At 46.3% G+C, this 17,730-nt stretch overlaps 1 protein-coding gene across 5 annotated transcripts in view; it reads right to left on the bottom strand.

The window, feature by feature from the left end:
• fhl3a (four and a half LIM domains 3a) overlaps window positions 1–17,730 on the bottom strand; it is a 148,903-nt gene that overhangs the window by 9,893 nt on the left and 121,280 nt on the right. For all 5 annotated transcript variants that reach the window (XM_072501326.1, XM_072501341.1, XM_072501315.1 and 2 more), the window contains 3 exons: window positions 12,809–12,983; window positions 6,060–6,229; window positions 2,806–2,992 (listed from right to left, as the gene is read on the bottom strand). In XM_072501326.1, coding sequence (XP_072357427.1) covers window positions 2,806–2,992; window positions 6,060–6,229; window positions 12,809–12,983 — 532 coding nt within the window. The remainder of the gene's footprint in view (window positions 1–2,805; window positions 2,993–6,059; window positions 6,230–12,808; window positions 12,984–17,730) is intronic.

The following is a 17,730-nucleotide window of genomic DNA, read 5'->3' as shown; positions in this document are numbered from 1 at the left end:
CTCCAAGATTATAACCGCAATCCCTCATCCTGTGATCTATGTGAGCATAACTCCTCATTGGGATTGTGGAATTAGCCATACAGTTCAGGACAGGATTGGATTATCCTACATTACAACATTGACTGCATTTCAAAAGTACATAATTGGTTAAGAACTTTTTGGGACTCTCTTTCAAACCCAATTTATTTGCTCAAGCTTTTGGTCACCTGCCCTAATAGCTAATTGTGTGTCTCAATGTCAAACTTTGCTTGATAATGTTCCCGTTATGTGCCTTATAATGCAACATTTTATTAAAGATTCTATATAAATGCATCTCTTTATGTTGTGCTTGCGAAAAGCATTATATAAAAACAAGTCAAGTTTGCATTTATATATCCTTTCCTGAACACAGTACACCCCCCAAAGCACTTTGGCCCAAATCATCCGGTCTCTGGATTGTTGGAGACTGGACTTCCATCCCCAATAAGTGTGTCAGGACCCTAAGGATGTCCCAATGCACTGACTCCATAGGAATCGCTTGTGAAGTTTGAACATTCCCCTGCTCGCCGGAACCCTCCAGAAAAGTCTCTAAGTCTATGAGTTCGAGTTGGAAACATTGGACAGATCCAACTTACTTACCTGGATAGTAACCCAGGAAGCATGAGACATAAAAATCCTAGTTAATTCTTGGGTAACTATACAACTTAACCCACTAATTCCCCCCCTCAATCACCAACCCCTCTACCCCAACTTAACCCCTGGACTGCTGCTCCCCCTGCCCTTCCCCCTCCTGCCGCTCCCCAGCCTAACCTGGCTAGCCCCACCACCCAACTCCAATCCTCCCCTGCCGATTGGACCAGAGTACCCCAGCCTGACAATCTCTCCTAATTCAACTACTCCTCGGCCCACTTACACACTCACCCACCTGGCCCATCACCTGACCCACCTGCTCACCCACTTACCATGCCCACCTCTATCCATTCACTCATTCATCCAATTACCCGTTCATTAACATTCATCTATCACCAGGCACACTGGACTATCATAAATTCCCTACTGTGCAGAAGAAGGCCATTCAGCCCATCGAGATGGCCCTCAAGTGCACCCTTCCCAGGCCCACTCCCTTGCCCTATCCCTATAGTCCCACCTAACCTTTGGACACTTAAGGGGCAATTTAGCATGGCCAATTCACCTAACCGACACATCTTTTGGACTGTGGGAGGAAACCCACGCAGACACTGGGACAATGTGCAAACTCCAGATGGACACCCAAGGCCGGAATTGAACCCAGGTGCCTGCCACTGTGAGGCAACAGTGCTAATCATTGTACCAACGTGCCACCATTAAATCTTCATTTATGGTGGCATATGGGCAGCACGGTGGTGCAGTGATTAGCATTGCTGCCTCACGGTACAGAGGACCCGGGTTTGATCCCGGTCCGTGTGGAGTTTGCACATTCTCTACATGTCTACGTGGGTCTCACCCTCACAACCCAAATATGTGCAGGGTAAGTGGATTGACCACAATAAATTGCCCCTTAATTGGAAAAAAAAGAATTGGATACTCTTAAATTTATTTTTTAAAACTTACTGCAACATGTGCAGTAAAAAGGGGCCATGGCTTCTGCTATCTGTGAAGGTTTATGTGTTGAGGGAGTTCTTTGGCATTGTGGATTGGAAGTTGGAACCTATTCAACGTATCCAGGTAAGTGGTAGTTTTCTGTTTGAGCAGTATCGGAACAGAGTTCAAAAAAATTATTCATTCACCAAGGATGTGAGCTTAGCAGCCCAGGTCAACATTTACTGCCGATCTGGAGTTGCCCTTGAGGAGGTGGCGAGCTGCTTTCCTGAATCGCTGTAGTCCATGTGGTGTAGGCACACCCACAGTGCTGTTTGGGAGGGAGTTCAATGATTTTGACCCAGTGACGGAGAAGAAACAGTGATAAATTTCCAAGTCAGGATGATGTGTGACTTGGAGGGAAACTTGCTGGTGGTGGTGTCCCATGTATCTGCTGCCCATGTCCTTCTGGATAGTAGTGGTTGCGGGTTTGGAATTTGCTGTTGAAGGAACCTTGGTGAGTTCCTGGAGCACATCTTGTAGATGGTACACACTGCTGCTGCGTGTTGACTCCGATTGGAAGTTTTGGGACTTAATCACCAATTAAGTATTTTTGAAGTGTAATCACTGTTCTCATGCAAGAAATGCAGCAGCCAATTTGCTCTTACCCTTCTTTGATTAGTACCTTGAGATATACAAGAACGAACAAGGTTTTGATCTAATAATTCATTGGAAAGACAGCACCACTGAAAGAAAGTACAGTGCCTCATTCACCCTGTGCTGGATTGTCAATCTAGATTATGTGCTCAAATCTATGGAGTACTTGAATCTATGACCCTTTGACACAAGGTGGTGAGAGAGCCACTACTGAATCAAGGCCGATACCCGTCAGGTTATTGTTTCAAGTAGGCTGTGGCCAGCAGGCCTTGGGTACGGAGTAAAAAAGAATTAACTAACTTCCTTACAAACAACCTCGACGGATAAAGTATAATGAGACTTGCAGGCTTCTGCCAACACATCTGATGTATGTGAATGAGATCACTGAGCTCTCCCACTGAAGAAAGTCTGTTTAAATAACGGTCAAATCTTACTTTTAAATAAGTAGAATTAGGATTGGAGCCGTCTAGAATGTAGCACCAAGAACCATTTCTGTGAGAAACACTTTGTAGAAATTCTCGCACAGTTGTAAGATAATAAGATTTTTTCAGTGAAGCTGGCAGACACTCAGGGAAGTATAGTTAGAAAATGTTGAGATACACAGCTGTTTACCTGTGATGGGCTTGGCACAGGCTGCACATTTCTTGGCGTACAGGTTCCCAAAACACTTGAGGCAGTACGGAGAGTCCTCCCGAGAGGTGAATTGCTGGCCAGCCAGCTGAGTCTTGCACCCGTTGCAGACAAAGCATTCTTTGTGATAGGGCTCATCATGGTACGTAACACCTCCTTTGGTCAAGGCCTGCACATTCATTCAGAGGAGATCATTAAAATTATCCATTTAGCAGATTAATTTTATGCTATCTTTCTTTACAAGGATATTCAGCAGATTGTAAAGCTTGAGAAGAGTCTTCATGTACAAGAGCATTCTAAAACACCATTCAACTGGCGGCAATAAGAGAGACCGTGAATGGATTAGGTATTGGCATCTTTATTGGCGGCACAGTAGCACAGTGTTAGCACTGTTGCTTCACAGCGCCAGGGACCCGGGTTTGATTCTCAGCTTGGGTCACTGAGACTGTGTGGAGTCTGCACGTTCTCCCTGTTTCTGCGTGGGTTTACTCCCACAAGGCCCGAAAGATATGCTCGTTAGGCGAATTGGACATTCTGAATTATCCCTCAGTGCACCCGAACAGGCGTCGCAGTGTGGCGACTAGGGGAATTTCACAATAACTTCATTGCAGTGTTAATGAAAGCCTACTTCTGTCACTAATAAAGATTAGTATCATACTTTCATGATATGTAACTGGAGTGTTGAAACAGTGCTGTTAGAATGAAGGAATCTCAGGAATTAATACTTATTGAAACTCATAGAATCCCTGCAGTGCAGAAGAAGGTTATTCAGCCCACTGAATCAGCTCCATCCCTTCGAAGGACCGCCCCACCTCCGCCCAATTCCCCGTCCTATTCCTACAACCCCACCCCAAGGGGCACTCTAGCATGACCAATCCACCTAACCTGCACATCTTTGGACAGTGGGAGGGACCCGGAGCACCCGGAGGAACCCCACGCAGACACGGGAGAAAGTGCAAACTCCACAGAGACGGTCACCCAACGTCAGAATCGAACTAAAGAACCACTGATCTATGCCAGTTGGCTGCACAGAGTGGCAAGAGAAAAATACTTGGCAGATCATGTAGTTAGCTTTCTAGATAGTCACATAGCAATCAACGCTGAGCTGTGTGATATTACGTTCCTCAAGCAAAGTTCATTAATATCAGAACATGAGCCACACACAGATAGCCCAATTGTTTGGGAGCCCTATTGTCCAATTGTGGGCAAGTTGTGTACATACTAATCGGAGGAAAACAACCAACCTGAGATAATCCTCCAAGATGTAGGTTATTGTCTAGCTCTGTGACTTAGTTGCCCAAAGGCAGGTTGAGTTCTGTCCATACAAATTGCTGAAAACTATAGCTACAAGATCACAATTCAGCTCTAGCTGAGAATATACAGGTGTATATATAACATCACACAACCCTGCTCACTGTGCTATTATTCTGTTGTACCAAAAGTGAGAAAAAAAGAGATGGTCAAACTTCCTATACGCAGTAACTTAGGAAGATATTCTAAATGTTTATAAATCGCTGGTTAGGCCTCAATTGGTGTCCAACTCTGAACGCCACACTTCAGGAACGATGCCGTGGCCTTGGAGCAGATACAGAGGACATTTACTGGAATGGTACTGAGACTGGGCTTTTCCTTCCAGAGCAGAGAAGGTTAAGGGCAGATTTAATAAAGCCATTCAAAATCATGATCGATATTGATGGAGTAAACAAGAAGAAATACGAGGTCTTGTGCCAAATTTTTAGTGTCCCTGCCTTTGAGCCCGGAGCTCTGGGCTCAAATCTCACTTTGCAGACTTGTGGTCAAACATATTTAGAGCATCAACTTGTAAAATACCACATGTCACTAGCAGGTGGTGAGAGCGGGAGGGATTCCTCATCGGCCATGTAATGGAATAGATATTGGAGCCTCCATCATCACTAGCCAATTCACAACATACATGTAAAAGTGCATGTTGGCACAAGGGTCCAGTTGGCTGGATCAGATTGGTACCAACATGATGGGGTTCGATCCCTGTTCCGGCGGGGTTGGATTTGAAATCTGGTTGTGGCGGAGGTCAATGTGCTGTGGGTCTGACCTGACTTTGGGAAGAGAACTGAAGAAGAAAAAATATAAAAAGAAACGCTCTCCTATGATAGGTGGGCCAGTAACTGGAGGACATGGATTTAAGATCATTGGGACATGAGAGAATTTAAAAAAACAGCAAGTTTGGTGGTCTGGAATAGATTGCCTGAAAGGGTGAGAGAAGCAGTTTCAAAAAATGCCTTTCAAAAACAAATTTGACATATACGTGACAAGGCTCTACGTGGGTCTCACCCCCACAACACAAAACGATGTGCAGGGTAGGTGGATTGGCCACACAAAGTTGCCCCTTAATTTGAAAAAAATAAATAAAAATTGGGTACTCTAAATTTATTTTAGAAAAAACATGTATACTTGAAAAGGGAAGAAATGTGCTGGGCTAAGGGAAAAGAGCTAACAAGCATAAGCATGAAGGGCTGATTGGCCTCCTCAGTTCAGTGTACCTCTCAGCTTCTGAGGGTTTCTGTTTAAAGAAATTTGAGATTGTAAATGCTGACAGTAACACTATTGTTAAGAATGCAAAATCATTACTCCTCCAGTGATTTAATTCTCTCCGAAGTGGCATTAGTTATGCTGATGAAGAAATAAGGCCCATGGCAAGATATTTGAATCTCAAATGTATCGTGCAGAAGGAGGCCATTCAGCCCATTGAGTCTCCACCGGCCCTTGGAAACACCACGCTACTTAAGCCCACACCTCCACCCTATCCCCGTAACCCAGCCTAACCTTTTGGACACTAAGGGGCAATTTAGCATGGCCAATCCACCTATTTTTGGACTGTGGGAGAAAACCGGAACACCCGGAGGAAACTTCCGCAGACAGGGGGAGAAAGTGCAAACTCCACAAAGGTAGTCATCCGAGGCCAGAATTGAATCCGGGACCCTGGAGCTGTGAGGTAGCAGTGCTAACCACTGTGCCATCGTACTGGTCGATGAAATGTTATAACTGCCAGCATTCTCTTGGTGGGGTACTTCATAATCTGCCTAATTAACAGCACATTCAGTTATGCTTCCTTCCCTTGCATAAAGCGAGATCACTTAAAATGGCACGTGCCATACAGCTGTGCATCTAAGTTCCTGAATGAAAGGACATTCAGTGCTGAAAAGGGATAAGCAGTGCACTAGACTCAAAGTATTCTCAAAACAAGTCTCAGGCATTACCTTCTTGCAACGGAAACATCGAGGAGCAAAGTGGTTCTCATAGCAAGGCACACAGTAAATCTCACTCTTATCAGGAACAAAGGCCTTTGATCCGATTGGCTGCTCACAAGTGTGGCAAATGAAACATCCTTCATGCCAGGTGCTGCCATTGTATTCAAGCTTCCGCGTACCTGTGAGGGACAGAAAGGTTAATCCACATCACATTCAAAACAACTCATTTACATTCAAAGCAATGCAACACCACTGGAATAACTGAATTTTACAGTAGCTGGACCGAGGCGAACTCGATAGCATCATGGAATGAGGGTCTTATCAATGACTGTTGGGCAGATTTCCTCTTCAGTTCCTCAGTGTAGTGGCTCCTCAGGGTGGAAACAGTTATCACAAATTTAGACAAAAGCTGCTCCCGATTTCCTGTTAGAGAGTCATGGAATTTACAGTGCAGGAGGCCATTCGGCCCATCGAGTCTGCACCAGCCCTTGGAAAGAGCAGCACCCTACCCATGCCTCCACCTTATCCCCGTAACCCAGTAATGCCACCTAACAACAGGAGTATAATGGGGTTTGTGTGGGCGCGAGGGACTCCGAGGGCGAGAAGGGTGTTCCTGGAGCGGAGTAGAGATAGGGGGGGGACTGGCGCTGCCCAACCTCTGTGGGTACTACTGGACCGCCAATGCAACGATGATGCGCAAGTGGGTGATGGAGGGGGAGGGGTCTGCATGGAAGAGGCGTCGTGTGTGGGTACGAGTCTGGGGGCGCTGGCAACGGCGCCGCTGCCGCTCCCTCCAAGGAGGTATACCACGAGCCCGGTGGTGGCGGCTGCCCTCAAAATCTGGGGGCAGTGGACCCCAATACGGGGGAACCACCGGTTCGCCCCAGGGAGAGCAGGTGGAGGGTTTGCGGGGTGGCACAGGGCAGGAATACGAAAGTTGGGGGACCCGTCTGTGGACGGGAAGTTCGCGAGCCTGGGTGAGCTGGAGGAGAAGTACGGGCTCCCCCCGGGGAACACCTTCAGGTACTTACAGCTAAGGGTGTTACCAGACGGCAGGTGGTGGAATTCCCGCGGCTACTGCCACACACAGTACAGGACAGGGTGCTCTCGGGAGGGTGGGGGGGAAGATCTTGGAAACTTACCAGGTGATGCAGGAGGAGGAGGAGGTCTCGGTGGTGGAGGTAAAAGGTAAGTGGGAGGAGGAGTTGGGAGAGGAAATTGAGGAAGGGACGTGGGCAGATGCCCTGGGGAGGGTGAACTCTTCCTCATCGTGCGTGAGGCTCAGCCTCATACAGTTTACGGTGCTGCACAGGGCACACATGACCGGGACAAGGATGAGCCGTTTTTTGGGGGGTGAGGACAGGTGTGTTAGGTGCTCAGGGAGCCCAGCAAACCACACCCATATGTTCTGGGCATGCCCAGCGCTGGAGGAATTTTGGAAGGGCATAGCGTTAAGGGTGGTAGGATCCAGGGTCAAACCGGGCTGGGGGCTCGCAATATTTGGGGTGGCAGAGGAGCCGGGAGTGCAGGAGGCGAAAGAGGCTGGAATTCTGGCCTTTGCGTCCCTGGTAGCCCGGCGAAGGATTCTTCTTCAGTGGAAAGATGAGAGGTCCCCAAGCATGGAATTCTGGATCAACGGTATGGCGGGGTTTATTAAATTGGAGAGGGTGAAATTCACCTTGAGAGGGTCGGTACAAGGGTTCTTTAGGCGGTGGCAACCGTTCTTAAGACTTCCTGGCAGAACAATAGACATTGGTCAATGGCAGCAGCAGCTCGGGGGGGGGGGTTACTTTATTTTTGTTTTTGTTATTTACACTGAAGGGTCAGAGTGGGTGTATATACCTGTTGTGTTAAGTCGGGGTGTTAATGTTAAATATGTACAGGGGGGGGTATGGGGGGTTGCTTTTCTAGATTGTGTTTTGTACTTAACCCTGTTGGGTTCTTTTTTCATTTTGTTATTGATATTTTATGAAAACCTTTAATAAAAATTATTTTCAAAAAAAAAAAAGTAATGCCGCCTAACCTTTTTGGACACCAAGGGCAATTTATCATGACCAATCCACCTAACCTGCACGTCTTTAGACTGGGGGTGGAAACCGGAGCAGCTGGAGAAAACCCACACACACAGGGAGAACATGCAGACTCTGCACAGACAGTGACACAAGCCAGGAATCGAACCTGGGAGCCTGGAGCTGTGAAGCAACTGTGCTAACCACTGTGCTGTCCATTGATATCTAACTCAGCGCAAAGGGCATGTATATAGCATATAGTTTTGATGAATCAGATCAAATTCTGGACATTTGCTGCCTGTGTTATTAATATTATTACATGCATCATTCTCTCACTGAGTGTCTCACTCCACTCAGACGTCACACTTTGTTTTCCTTCCCGACTCGCCACCGCAAAGTGTTTGAGCTCTGCAGGTATATGTTTCCATGGACTTATCCTTTAGCACCTCACCCAAACAGGAGGCCTCCATATTTGAGCATAGAGACATCATGGGTATAGACAGGATAGTCATATCTGCTGAAGGGGAATCAGTGTTGAACTCACATACATGTACACTCAAACGTAAGAGCATCACTGGGCTGCTATCTGCTTCCCTAAACAAGCAGTGAGGATCAATGGGCGGGAATCTCCACTCCCGCGCCGAAGTGGCCGCGCCGTCGTGAACGCCGTCGAGGTTCACGACGGCGCGAAACGGCCCCGATCCCGAACGATTCAGGCCCCGACAATGGGATAGGATCGGGGCCGCGTCATCTACACGCGCCAGGCCTTGTCGCTGCGTAAAGGAGGCGCCACATAGATGACGCGGCCGGTGCCACATAACTGGCGTCACCCGCGCATGCGTGGTTGCCGTACTCTCCAAGTCCGCCCCGCAAGAAGATGGCGGACGGATCTTGCGGGGCCGCGGAAGGAAGGAGGTCCTCCTTCAGAGAGGACGGCCCGACGATCAGTGGGCACCGATCGCGGGCCACCCCACATTTGAGGTACCCCCCCGGTGCAGGATCCCCCCCCCCCCCCCCCCACCCCCCCACCCCCCCAGCGTTCGCGCGGTGTTCCCGACGGCAGCGACCAGGTGTGGACAGCGCCGGGGGGAACCCGCTGTTTTGGCCTGGCTGCTCGGCCCATCCGGGCCGGAGAATAGCGGGGGTGCCAGAGAATCGCCATTTTGGGTGTCTCCGGCGATTCTCCGGCCTGCGGAACTCGACCGGGCCATTCCCGCCGCTTGGGAGAATCGCGGGAGGGCGTCGGACCGGGAAATTTTGGCGGCCCAGGCGATTCTCCCAACCGGCGCGGGAGTGGAGAATCGCGCCCAATGTATCTCATCACTCTGCAGAGATCATCTAACGCAGCAAAAACAGAGCATCAAACCTAGAGGTCTTCCTTTACGGCACTGTTGGTATATTTACCAACTGTTCCAAGGCGGAATCATATTTGACCACTGATTTCATCCTGGCAGGGTGCGGAAGGGGAGGAGGAAGAGATTGCAATGATTATGAGTTGGTTCTAACTTGTCCATTTTTGATGTTTCCAGAACTAACCAAGGGACAGAAATATCTGAGATTGTGAATCGTAGGAAATAATGGACTGGATTTTACGGCCCCCTCCCACTGGCATATTTAAAGATTGGCCAACAGCTCTGTAGGGCAGGACTTCCTCCCGGATATGGGTCAAAGTCTCTCACTGAATGGCTGTGGGGCAGCTGGCTTTTGGGAGGGCTGACAACTGACTCTTTGATTCGGGGGAGACGGAGAATACAATGCTTCATAAAATTCAGCCCAATGAGTTTCTGGGCTGAGAATGAATTCTGGCTGAAAATCCCATCCCTGTGAAGCCTCATCATTTACGGATTATTATTCTTTCCTATTACCGAACCAATGGTTACCTAGCACAAGGAGTACACAATCTCACTGTTGAAATGTTGTTGTCTCAAAATTCAAAGCTCCAGTACTAGGCTAGAATAATTCACTCATCACGCTGGTCAACGTAACGCATTGTCTGGAATTTCCATGGAGTTTCTCCTGCTCATCTATCAGAACTTCAGGATTTACACTGTTTCTCAGGGGTAATCCAATGATGTTCTGCTAAAGTAATAATGGATAATCAGTCGAGCACAGCTCTAACATCATTGCTCCTCGACACATAATAGGCTTGTACTGGTGGGTCCTCCATAAAGCTACCAGGTGCCAGCTAGATACCACTGAAGATTCAAGCAAGATAATTACTATGTGACTGTGACAAAGGTGAAAATATCTATTCTCAGCTATTGACACAGTTGACCACACCACCTATGTCTAGGGCAGCAAGGTAGCATTGTGGATAGCACAATTGCTTCACAGCTCCAGGGTCCCAGGTTCAATTCCGGCTTGGGTCACTGTCTGTGCGGAGACTGCACATCCTCCTCGTGTGTGCGTGGGTTTCCTCCGGGTGCTCCGGTTTCCTCCCACAGTCCAAAGATGTGCAGGTTAAGTGGATTGGCCATGATAAATTGCCCTTCGTAACCACAATTGCCCTTAATGTTGGGTGGGGTCACTGGGTTATGGGGATAGGGTGGAGGTGTTAACCTTGGCTCGGGTGCTCTTTCCAAGAGCTGGTGCAGACTCGATGGGCCGAATGGCCTCCTTCTGCACTGTAAATTCTATGATAATCTGAGTTCCTCTTCATCATCCAGTTGGATGGTATTGTATTCATCTGGATCCATTTTTATTTAATCGAGTTGTAGCCAGAGAATCACCTGCAATGACCTACCTTTCACATCTTGCACAATTACCTCTGGTGTCCCCCAAGGATCTATCTTTAAAACCCCTGCTACTTCCCAAATGTGCTATCCTCCATGACAGCATCCAAAACACATCTCTTTCCACATGTCCGCTGAGGACACCAAGCTCTACCCAATCACCAACACATCCATTATCTCTAGATTATCAAGCTGCTTGTCCGATATGTAATATTTGATGAGGAGAAATTTCCTCCAACTAAATATCAGGGAGATTAAAGCTGCTGTCTTCTGTCCCCACTAGGAACTGCATTTCGGGTCATTGACTCCATCCCTCTTCCTGGAAAATGTCAGAGGCTGAACCAGACTGTTTGCTAATGTGGTGTCACATTTGACCCCGAGTTGATCTGCCAACCGTCATGTTTCCATGACGAAGACAACTTATTTCCGCCTCTATAACATTCTCAAATCTGTTCCTGCCTCAGCTCACCTGCTGCCGAAAACCTCATGTATGCTTTGTTTCTTCTAGACTCGATTATTCCAGCACACTCCTGGCCAGAGTCCCATATTAACCTTCAGTAAACTGGACACCATACATTCTGCAACCCGAGTCCTAACTTGCACCAAGTTCCATTCACCCATGACATCATGCTGACCTACTCAGTTAAGCAATGCTGGCTTTTAAATTCTCATCCTGGTTTTCAAATCTGTCTGAGGCCTTGCCCCTCCATATGTTTGAAATTTCATCCAGCCCACAATCTTCCGAGAGGGTTCTGCTTCTCCAACATTTGAGCTCTTGTATGCCCCCATTTTAATTCTAATCCCCACTCAGAAGGGATTGGGTAAACATGTTGCGGGTTCATTTATTTAAACCAGGTACATGAGAACATATATACACGGAGAGAAAGCTCGAAGGCATCAGCAGCAGAGCTGTATGTGCGGTGTTCTGCTCACAGGCCAAAATGAAACTGGATCACATGACACACTTCCCTTCTAGTGATGTCATACTCCTATTCCTTAAAGGCACATCACAGCACCTTTGGTCATCTGACCTAATATCTACTTTTGAGACTCATTCTTTTTTTTCTGGTGCTTCTGTTAAATATCTTACATCATTGATGATAATAATCTTTATTAGTGTCACAGGTAGGCTTACATTAACACTGCAATTAAGTTACTGTATTGGGCAGCATGGTAGCACATGTGGCTAGCACTGTGGCTTCACAACGCCAGGGTCCCAGGTTCAATTCCCTGCTGGGTCACTTGTCTGTGCGGAGTCTGCATGTTCTCCCAGTGACTGCGTGGATTTCCTCCTGGTGCTCCGGTTTCCTCCCACAATCCAAAGACGTGCAGGTTAGGTGGATTGGCCATGCTAAATTGCCTTTAGTGTCCAAAAAGGTTAGGAGGGATTATTGGGTTATGGGGATAGGGTGGAAGTGAGGGCTCAAGTGGGTTGGTGCAGACTCAATGGGCCGAATGGCCTCCTTCTGCACTGTAAGTTCTATGTTAAAGGCATTATATAAATACAAGTTGATGTGTTCCACAACTTGCTGTTAACTGATCAGAAGGAGTCAGGCATCAAGATTCCACGTCAATGAGAATTTGTTGTTGTCTAATACTTTGCTGGCTTCTCATTGCAAAGGAATATGAAATGTTTCTGATGATTGGTGATGCTTAACTGGCTGCAACTTTAGGGAGACTGTTGGAATGGCCTAAGTCAGGCAGCTGGTGATGTGTGCAATTTGGCCTGTAGATACATGTAAATGTGCAAATCTTGAGCTCAGCAATAAAGAGCTAAAATAATTCAACAGAGTTGTGCAAACAGACAACTCAGGATTTTCCATCTCTGTTCAATTGGCAAGTCAGCTTTCTGATTCTTCCTCCTCCCTTAAAACCTTAATTCTGAGCATATCTTGAATAAAGTGCAAAATTACACCATCGCTTTAGTTGATGGATGAAAAATGGTCCGACAGACTACTCCAGCAGGAGCAGGGAAGGGCAATAAAGCATTTGACAAATGAAACTTAAGGGCACATACCAGGCATGACGACCTTGTCACAAGCAATACATTTTGAGGAGAATTCACTGCAGTAACAATCATTGCATAACAGCTCTTCTTCCTGACATGTAAATGGTTCATCTGCCAGAGATCTGTCACACCGATAACACCTGAAGCAATGCTCGTGGTAGTGGCGGTCTTCGTAGAACAGCTCCTGGTTGAAAAAAAGAGGGGGAGGGTGATATTTAGCAACAAGTAGTGAGGCATCTTTTCAGGAACACAGCTCAATTACATAAATGATTCAAAAGGTTCGATGTTAACTCTTCAATGCCGGTAAATCATTCGTCTAAAGAAATAATTTGTTTTCCTATCCTAAGAATAACCCCAAAGGCTTCACAGACAATTAATTGCTCTAGAGTATGGTAAATGTGGCAAATCAGGTGGCTAATTTGTGTACAAGTTGTCACAAACAATAATGCGGTGACTGAGCAATCAATTGATTTTGTGGTGTTGGTTGAGTAATGAATCTTAAGCATGTTAGCACAGTGGTTAGCACTGCTGCCTCACAGCTCCAGGGACCCGGGTTTAATTCTGGCCTCGGGTGACTGTCTGTGTGAAGCCTGCACGTTCTCCCAGTGTCTGCGTGGGTTTCCTCCGGGTTCTCCGGTTTCCTCCAACTGTCCAAAGATGTGCAGGTTAGGTGGATTGGCCATGCCAAATTGTCCCTTAGTGTCCTCTTGGTGAGGTGGAGTTACTGGGTTGCGGGGATAGGTTGGAGTTGTGGGTTTGATTTAGAGTGCACTTTCCAAGGGCCGGTGCAAACCTGATGGGCCGAATGGCCTCCTTCTACACTGTAGGGATTCTATAACAACTGGGAGAACTCAGATAGAGAGACTATAATAAAAAGCAAAATACTGTTGATGCTGAAAATCTGCAATGAAAACAGAAAATGCTGTTTAAATTCAGGAGGTCTGGCAGCATCTGTGGGGAGAGAAACATAGTTAAGTGCCGAATTCTCCAGTACTCGCGCTTCACTTTTTTCCGCCGGCATCGCACCCCCCCACCGCCTGTGCATTTCCCAGTGGCGATGGGTGGCTTCGATGGGAAATGCCATTGGCAAGCGATGGGAGTATAGATCCCACCACCAACAAATGGGGTGCCGCCAAGAAACATGCGGCTTGGGGACGGGAGAATTCAGTCCAAGGTTCCCAGTCCGTAACAAAATGTTAACTCCGTTTTACTCTGTCAGGCCTGCTGAGATTATCCAGCATTTTCTAGAGACGAGAAACTGTCTATGGTTACTACCAGGCAGCTAAAACAAAATGTCAGGCTAAAAACAGCCAACATTTATATCCATCAAGATCACATCATGGATTTTTGTCCATCGCCAGTGCATTCAATTTTTGTTTCAATTTTCTCACCACATCTCCTTAAGGTGATGACATATCGGAATGTGGTTCTATCTGGTACCTTAACCCAAATGGCTACATTGCATGCTTAAGCTGGAATGGGGCATCGTACTTGAACCTTGACAAAGATCAATTAATTCAACATAGATGGAATATCTAGCCTGGGAAATTCCTGGTGGCTGTGCCTCAGTTCCATGCTGAGCAGAAAATTTACCAACATGACCAGAGAAGCTCCTGCTGCATTCTGTAACATTGCACAGTCTAGTCTCAGTGACCCCACTAACCTGGGGTCACATCAAAGTTAATCACAAGTATTGCATGACAACATGCCAAAACACATTTGCAATAACCTACCAGCAAACATCAAAAGGCTTCATGCTTGGATTTTGAAAGGTAGTGCACACCAGAACATTCCCATGTATCTTAACTTCTTTGCAAAAACATCTGTGTGTTTCCATTGAAACTTATGGCAGCATATGAGACTAGGAGCTTAGATCATTCCATGGGCTGATTTCCCCCTCACCCACCCAATGTTTGTACTGGGTAGAGATCATAGGATTTACAGTGCAGAAGGAGGCTATTCGGCTCATCGAGTCTGCACTGGCCTTTGGAAAGAGCATCCTACCCAAGCCCACACCTCCGCCCTATCCCCATAATAATGCTAAATGAAGACCGTTCCGCTCATCATAGACAGAGACAATTCGATAGAAAAGTTGAAAATAAAATTATTCATTCACAAGAAGATGCTGTGTACAGTTCAAAAACATTGAAATCGAATCTATCTTGTTCTGATAACTCATGACTCCACTAGAATGCAGTTGGACTTGGCTCTGCTCAGTCACAAAGCTTCAAACTGCCATTGACCTCAAACCATCAGTTATTACTGAAACTCACTGCGATACCTAAACTGCATGGTGTACATGTATATAAAGGAGGAGAAGCTTGAAGTACACATTTATTTCAACATGAATTGAAAATAGTCCGATAAAATAATTCCAATGGATGAGCCAGGTTGCCATTGACAATTTTAGAGGGTGACAGGGAAAAGGGATGCTCTGTGGTCACTCCTACCCAGCGGTTGCTATTGAATGCTGGTCAATTTATGTAGGTAGCTTTCATCGAGAAGAGGAGGATGATTCTGCAGGACATATTTGATTAATCTGTGAGGAATCTCTAAGCTACTGCCCATCCCTCCTACAGTGATTCAGTCTTGAAAGCATCCATTTCCTTTCCACTGAAATTTTTGGAAGGTGGGCAGATGGTTCCTTTATCACAGTTGTACTGAGCTGAGCGGGTGCGACCAGCAAGAAATGAGCATTGCAAATATTTTGAATGTAGATAGCACCCAAGTTTTTGAAAGTCGCTTGTGGTTCTATTAAACAAATGAAGATTAGAAGGTGGATAAAATGTTGTGGTGTGGAATCATTATTTTTAATGTACCGTCAGTAAGACTTGAAAGAGATCATAAACTTCTGTAAAATAAACCGTGGGCTGGATTCTCCATTGGCGGGATCCTCGGTTTCGGTGGCAGCGTATTCACTTGCGCGGATTTCCTGACAGCTTGGGTGTGCCCACAATGGGAAACCCCATTGGCCGGCTGCAGGGACGGAGAATCTTGCTGCTGGTGGTGGGCAGGGGCAGAGAATCCCACCCCTTTACTTTTGCTTATTTATGTGGTGGCACAGTGGCGGTGGTTAGCCCTACTGCCTCACGGCTCCGAGGACACAGGTTCGATCCTGGCCCCGGGTCGCTGTCCGTGTGGAGTTTGCACATTCTCCCTGTGCCTGTCTGGGTCTCACCCCAACAAACCAAAGATCTGCAGGATAGATGGATAGGCCCCTTAATTGGAAAAAAATAATTGGGTACTCTAAATTTAGATTTTAAAAAATCTTTTGCTTATTTAAAAATGGACTTTGCTGGGTAAAAGAACATGGCTGAGACAAGTCACATGATTTGCAAGTTGGCTACACTTCTGGGAACCTCCAATAGTAATTACAGGAAAAAGCTCAACATTTATCCATGTGGAATGTCACACCTATCTTTGAAGCAATCCATTACAATTAACAAAACAAGGGAGCAGCATGTGGCCTGTGTCCTCAGCCTGGACTTGCAACACAAGAGAGCTATCAAAACTCATTATACCTGTGGAGGTGCTAATACTAATAGTCACCATTTGTCTCCTAAGGTGAACAATGGATTTTGACCAGAAACTGAGGGGCATATTATCTGGTCCCATCGGCACAGGCAGGATGGAAAATGTGGCAGATCATTTAAAGGTCCATTGACGGTCTCGGGGCAGGCATGATTGGAAACGCCCACCCATATAAACTGTTTGTTCACCAGAAACTAACACATCAATGGGCAACACCACATGACATAGCCCCTCTGGCAAGTTTTAATAATACATTCCTGAACGTTTTAATAATACATTCCTGAACTCTTGAGGACAGTCCGTCTTTCTACACAAAATCCATGCTCCAGGCTGACAAAAAGACCCGCCTCAAGTCAAAACTACCTTGAAACCTGGGTCACTGGAAAATTCCTGCCATTATCTGTAGTGTGGACCAAGTCTCTGTACATCAACCTCATCTTACTGCGCCATCACCAACTTTGAAAGAATTTGGCAACTTCTGCTTTCAGCTGGTTGAACCGTCTGAACTGAACTCCTACGTGAAGGAACCTTCATGGACCCTGACATTCACATGGATTAATAGCCATATCTTTGGGACAATTATGTTTTAAGTTATTGCGAATTGCAAACCCCTTTTTTTTGTCCCATCTCCTTCATGCGTGTGTGTATGTTCGGCAGCACAGTGGCGCTGTGGTTAGGACAGTGGCGCCCAGCAGCCAGCCCTGGGTCACTGTCCGTGTGGAGTTTGCACATTCTCCTAGTGTCTGCGTGGGTCTCATCCCCACAACCCAAAGATGTGCAGGTTAGGTGGATTGGCCACACTAAACTACCCCTGAATTGGGTACTCTAAATTTAATATTTTTAAAAAAATGTATGCAGTTGCAATGACCACTCCCCGGGTTTGAATGTATGAATAAACAATACTTCTAATTTCACCCGAAAGAGAGCTTGCCCTTTAAATTTGAAAATCATTGCAAATAGAGGATTTGCGGAAACACACCATAGCCTATTTCAAAAAGATTAAAGCACATCCGCTTACAGACAGTGAAAAAAATAAAAGGAGTTCAGTTTGCCTCTCTCCCGTCTGTAACAGTAAACAGATGTAATCATTAGCTTTAGAAGCCAAAGAACCATTGTAGACTTGCTCAGATCATAGAATGGTTACAGCACAGAAGGAAATCTTCCAGCCTGTCAATCCCAGGCCAGCTCTTTGCAAAAGCAATTGTAGTTCCAAACGACCAAACTTTACACCACAATTTTTAAATGACAACCACACATGGTCAGGGACAAGTGACTTTTATAAGTTGTAGTTTCTATCCAAAAGCACCCAAGAAAGTTTTACAATTCACTCATAAACTGTTAAAAATGTGGCATGCTGTGCATGACTCAAAGTGTAATAAAATGTTTTTAAACAATTTACC

This window comes from Scyliorhinus torazame, chromosome 1, assembly GCF_047496885.1.
Source record: "Scyliorhinus torazame isolate Kashiwa2021f chromosome 1, sScyTor2.1, whole genome shotgun sequence".
Lineage (NCBI taxonomy): Eukaryota > Metazoa > Chordata > Chondrichthyes > Carcharhiniformes > Scyliorhinidae > Scyliorhinus > Scyliorhinus torazame.
Note: the sequence above shows the minus strand (reverse complement) of the source record. Positions and strands in the feature narration are given on the sequence as shown.